This window comes from Typopeltis vanoorti, chromosome 1, assembly GCF_054136105.1.
Source record: "Typopeltis vanoorti isolate ZY-2024b chromosome 1, IOZ_Tvanoo_1.0, whole genome shotgun sequence".
NCBI lineage: Eukaryota > Metazoa > Arthropoda > Arachnida > Uropygi > Thelyphonidae > Typopeltis > Typopeltis vanoorti.
This window is the reverse complement of record NC_143549.1, coordinates 177,319,468-177,325,467: the sequence shown is the minus strand read 5'-3', so window position 1 is coordinate 177,325,467 and position 6,000 is coordinate 177,319,468. Positions and strand designations below refer to the sequence as shown.

General features: G+C 36.7%; 1 protein-coding gene across 1 annotated transcript in view; it reads right to left on the bottom strand.

The window, feature by feature from the left end:
* Positions 1-377: 377 nt before the first annotated feature.
* Pfdn6 (prefoldin 6) overlaps positions 378-6,000 on the bottom strand; it is a 31,941-nt gene continuing 26,318 nt past the window's right edge. The window contains exon 4 of the mRNA XM_090400198.1: positions 378-693. Within this exon, the coding sequence (XP_090256324.1) occupies positions 573-693 (121 nt within the window). The 3' untranslated portion in view covers positions 378-572. The remainder of the gene's footprint in view (positions 694-6,000) is intronic.

Here is a 6,000-nt window from a genome sequence, read left to right as displayed (position 1 = left end):
TGTTATGCATTATGGGAAAGGACATTACCCAGACCAGTTTTGATCTTTATTGAGGTCTTATCAGTGGGAGCCAGACCCAGAAGAGATATCACAGTTGAAGTAATGTAGAAGTCATATTTCCCATATACATTTCATTTGGTTATAAATTAAAATAAAGAAGCAAAAAAAATTATATTCTTGTTTAATCTTTTATCCAAATGATTAAAACAAAGTTCACATGTGAACTTTTACCCCTTTGCTTACCCTAAAGGATTATAATTTCTTTGCTTCTTCAATTTAATTTATAAGCAAGTGAAAAAAATACTTTCAACAATACATACTTTCCTGTAATGTGCTCATAAAAATAAATAGTTACAGGTAACAATGCTGAGCCTTAATTCTGACATGGCTTTATACCATAAATTATTTTATTACTATTTTCAGTGAAAGATATGAAAAATTAAAGGAAAGCAGAAAAGTATTTAAAGATAAAAGGAAAGAATAACTTCAGTCATCCTTTTGAACTGAATTCACATTAAACAAGAAAGTGATGATACTTCAGCCATAGGTAATAATAAATACAGTGCTGTTTACTATGCTTTCATAGCTGCTTTCACTTGTGCTTGCTGAAACTGCTGTTGTAATTTATTGATGACATCTCGTTGACTATCTTGCTTTTTTTCCAAATCCTGAAGAGTACCATCATGACGCTTTCTAAAAAAAATAAAAAACATTTGAATTTAAGTCTGTTATAATAATAATTACACCCAAGCTATTGGCAACAAACTAAAGCAAAAATTTATGTAAGACTTTACACTATTTTTGATAATTATTTCATTAACAACTGTTAAGAAACTATGTATTAAACTTAGCTAAATAACTCGGCAGTCAGATGACTAAAATTCAGAGAAAAAAAATAAAAGCTAGGCTGAACTTTCAAAAATTAGAGGATTTTTTGAAATTATTTTGGAGATAGCTGAAATATAAGGAATGGAATCATCTATGCTTGTTCTGAATTTTGCCATTCTTGAGAATATTGAAAAATTTTGTTTTATTGTATTTAATATTTCAAGTTTCTCTCAAATTAAATTTTTGTATTTTTCTAGTCATAAAATATTATAATGATGAACTGTACATTTTAGTATATAGGGAAAAAGTCCTACATTAAAAATTTCTTCACTTGTTATAGCAAATTTGACACTGGTTTGGGTGATTTATAGCCTCCCTCAATGAGTCCTTGAGATAATAATAATAATTTGCTTCATGATTGCTTAGTGCTTGAACTTCAAGTCTCATGGGTTTTAAACAATTTAACATATTTTTATTTTCAGAAATTTTTGGATATTTATCCATTCATAAAAGAATTTAATTCTTGTAAAGCAGTTATTACTAGTTTTAAAATCCTTAATAGCCTGTTAATCATCCTCTCTAAAGTATTCCAATGTGTTTTTCAATGTTGTGAAATGACTTATAACTAATTTACTATTTTTCACTCTTTATGATCTGCTTGCAAAATAGAATTTCTTGTTGAAGAATACTGAAACAATTTTTCTTATAACAGATACTGTTGTGGAAACATCATCTTGTAAAGCACATCCTACACCAGAATCTAAAAATTAGAGGATTTTTGGATTCTGGTGAAGTGGCAATGGTAGAGTAGGCATGTTCTTAGCCAGATTTCTAAGATGTATTATTAGTAATTCTTGAAATCATTTCTCCACAGTATGCAGTTTGTCTGAATTAGAAGGGTAATCACAAAAAATTTAACATACACCAGAAAGGGAAAGAGGAGCTACTTTATTAATGAAGGAAGCCACAAGGAGAGCTTATTGAAATCAGCTTGAAGATACATGAAATATACAGAATTGGAATCCTTGTACTGGTTCTGGATTGTCAGAAGCAGGCTTGTGGGAGTTAAAAACATGCTGTATTTTTAATTTCTGGCAAGGAGAGAAGTTCTAGCTTACGATCTTTTGGATTAGGACATACAACATGAGTTTAATGTAGTAAAGTTTCTATAATGCCAGTTTTTTTTGAGATGGATGATGTACAGACTGCTGCTGCATGTAGGTGCTCTGTCTACTGCAAATCTGCAGAGTTAATTAGTCAGAAGGAGAATAGAAGAGCAAGATATCTAAGAAAGCCAGGTTACCATCCTTTTCTATTTCTGATGAAATTTATATGGGATGTAGGTCACAAGCCTTCTGTCCTGATATAGTCAAATTATTTGATTTCGGCATCCACTCCAGCTACTTTATTTGTCAAAATAAATTCCACAAACAGATCAATGGTACTTCCACAGGAAATCCACTTTTGCCTGCAGTGGTGAACTTAACATTTAGAGGCAATCTCTTTTCTCCTCCTTATAATCCCAACCATCATTTTGGGAATGCTACATGGAAGATGTCTTCACCATTTGGTCTAATCACAAAGATACTCTACCAGTTTTTCTATTTCACTATCATCATCATCATCAAATTCCTGCCATGTATCCTCAAGTGGTGTACAGGATATGATAGTACTACATGAAAAATTTACATCATCACTAACTTCCTATCTACAATTTTCCTCCAAATCAGTCTGTTACTTGTCAACACTCCAACATTACCAGATCTTATATTTCTATCATCTAAGGCACTTTGTACAGTATCAATCCACCTATATCTTGGTCTTCCTCTGGGTCGTTTTCCTGCCAACCTGGCAGAGAACACTTGTTTTGCTAATCTCTACTCTCCCATTCTTTTTAAATGACCATACTATCTGAGATTGGCTCTCAGTATGTATGGAAGGAGTGTCTGTGGAGAATTATAAAAATGTCATAATCAATGACAGGTGACTTCATATAACCTGGAATATGGCTTTCAGGTTGATTTCTTCTAAAGACTATACTGGTAAATAAAATTAAAACTCTTTGTGGTATTAATCTAAAAATTAATTTAGACATTTTAATGCATTTCAAAGTACTGAATTTCTAAGTCTGTAATTTAAGATTCCATCATGTAAGGACTAAAAAAACAGATACACGAATATCTTATTATGAATTAGTAATAATATTTACATATTTTAAATTAATATTTACCTATTTTACTGAAAGTTAATTCCACTTCTGTAGCTGTTGTGACTTACAGCATACAGCAGTAGCTTTAAAATGAATGGAGATATGATTTGAATATGTCTGAACCTGTCTTATATCAGGTATACTGAAACACAAACTCAGTCTGTTAAGAGACCTCACTTGCACTCAGACATTTTGAATCTCTTACTTGTTTATTTATTTATTTTTTTAAAAAAGCACAAACTACTTCTGTTATGTGTCCCCCCACACACACCCACCCCAAGTGGCAATACAATAGTGCTTGTAAGGTAAAGACTGCCACCATCATTTAGGTTTTGAAATAGGGGAACAAGATAAAAATGGGACTTGTCATTTTTGTTACATGTGATATGACAACAATTAATTTGACTATTGATTTAGAAAAAAAGCTGGGTATGACTTTTGGAGTGCCAATGAACTGCCATCTTTGAAGAGAACTAAAAGATTAAGTAACAGATATTTACTTCAGTTTAACTAACATCTGTTAGTTGAATTGAAAATTTCAATTATGGTAACATTGACTGGAAAGAGGACAGGGCACATGGGAGGAAGGAATTGGATTTTATGCGGTTATTAAGGGACAACTATCTACAGCAACATGTAGTGGAAAATACCAGGGGGGGGAGGGGGCAGAGAGTGCTGGACCTTGTAATTGCAACTGAGAATGTGGCTGTAACGAACATGACCATGTTGCCACCAATTGTGAGAGTGACCATAAGGTCATGACTTGGGAGGTGGCTAAAGGAGTGGAATTTACAATTAAGACAGGGTACATGTGGAATTACCGGGCTGGTAAGTATGACAAGCTTAGGTGTGTGCTTGGCTCAGTGCCATGGCATGTAAAACTGCAAGGGCTGGATGTTGATAGTGCATGGGAGGTGGTTAAGAACTGTTTGCAGGAGGCAATGGTTAACTGAATACCATGAGTCCGAATAATAAATCAAGTAGGGGTTAAATGGATGAATAACACTATTAAGCTTGAGCTGCAAAAAAAGAAACAATTGTGGAGGGAATTTAAGGAGAAATTAAGGAGTCCATGCGGTTAGCCTAGTGGCTATGCGCTTCACAACCATATGCCTGGGGAAGGAGTGTCCTAGGTTCGATTCCTGTCGGTGACGTGAGGAGCTGAAGGATCTTCCTCAGCCATAGCCAAGTTAGCCAGTCTTGGGCGTGGACAGTAGGGTTTTTTCCCCAGTTTATTCTGGGGTTTTTCATCCCGCAAAGCAGGCAAACTGACCTTGAGAACTTAACACTACAGGCCATAGGATATACCGGGGCATAGGGCTGACCACCTTATCCTGTAAACGGATTGAGGTCCGATGACCAATGGACCCTCGACACCACAAGGTAAAAGAGGGTATAAAGAAGATGATGAATGAAGATTTAAGGAGAAAGGTGACCATCAGGCGCAGGAACAGTATAAAGCTCAGGGCAGGATGGTAACAAGGGTGGTAAGAAAAGCAAAAGCAGATTACGAAAGAAAATTGGCCATGCAGGCTAAAGAGAATCCCAAACAGTTTTTTCAATATGTTGCAAGTAAAAGGAAAAATGCTCATGGTAGAATGATCTTAAAAAATGCTGAGGGTAGGGAGGTAACCAAATCAGTCGATATTGTGGAATTACTGAGCGAGCACTTTGCAAGAGTATATCATCCAGGTGGTGACTTTGCAGGAATGGAAGAACCAACAGCTTATACTGGAATTGTGATGAATGAAGTAGAGGTAACTAGTCTATTACAGAACCCCAATGTCAATACATCTGTGGGATTGGATGGTATACCAGCTCGTGTCGTACGTGAAGCGGCTAAAGAATTGTCAGTGCCCTTGACCATTTTGTTTAACTTGAGCCTCGGGTCTGGGTCAGTCCCAAGGGGGTGGAAAGAGGGGAAAATAGTTCCGCTGCACAAAGGTGGTTCCAAGGCTGCTGTTGAAAATTACCGGCCAATCAGCATAACAGGAATCATTATCAAGGTCTTAGAGAAAATAGTCAAGAGGAAAATACAAGATTGGATAGAAGAAAATGGGATACTGTATCGGGGACAGCATGGTTTTGTGAAGGGTAGGTCATGCCTCAGTAACTTGCTCACGTATTATAACACAGTGACGGCTGAACTGGATAAGGGTAATGGGTTTACAGTGATTCTACTGGACCTTGCTAAGGCCTTTGACAGGATACCACATGGAATTCTAATCAGTAAATTGCAGCATATGGGGATGGACATAGGGTTGGTGAGATGGATAGGAGGATGGTTGACGGAGAGATATCAGAGAGTGGTTTACTCAGGAGTAGAGTCCACAAGACGGCCTGTGACTAGTGGTGTGCCACAAGGTTCTGTTCTTGGACCACTGCTGTTTAATTTGTTCATTAATGATATAGGAAAGGATCTGAGAGGAACAGTTCATTTGTTTGCAGATGATGTGAAGTTGGGGAGGGCAATAGTGAATGCAGATGACGTCAGAATTCTGCAGGATGATTTGGATAGATTGGAGGTCTGGGCTGAGGAGAATGGATGTCAATTTAATGTGGCAAAATGTAAGGTTATGCATTTTGGAGTGAAAAGATTGGCGTCAGTTTACTGCATTGGTGGAACTGTGCTCCAGGAAATTGATGAGGCACGAGATTTATGAGTGTTGGTGGTTTGCAACGTGCAAGTTTTGCAATGTGTCCCCTAAATTTCAAATTTAGGGGACACATTGCAAAAGTGGCCAAATCAGCTCATCAAATCACTTGGTTGCTGAAGAATACGTTGACAAGCAGAGACAAGCAGGTTATTGTTCCTCTGTATCGAGCCTTGATAAGACCCCATCTCGACTACTGTGCCCAGATTTGGTCACCTAGGTTTCTTCTTGATGGGGAGGAGGTGGAGAGGATTCAGAGGCGAGTGACCAAGATGATAGCAGGTCTGTGGAATGAACCTTATGAGAACA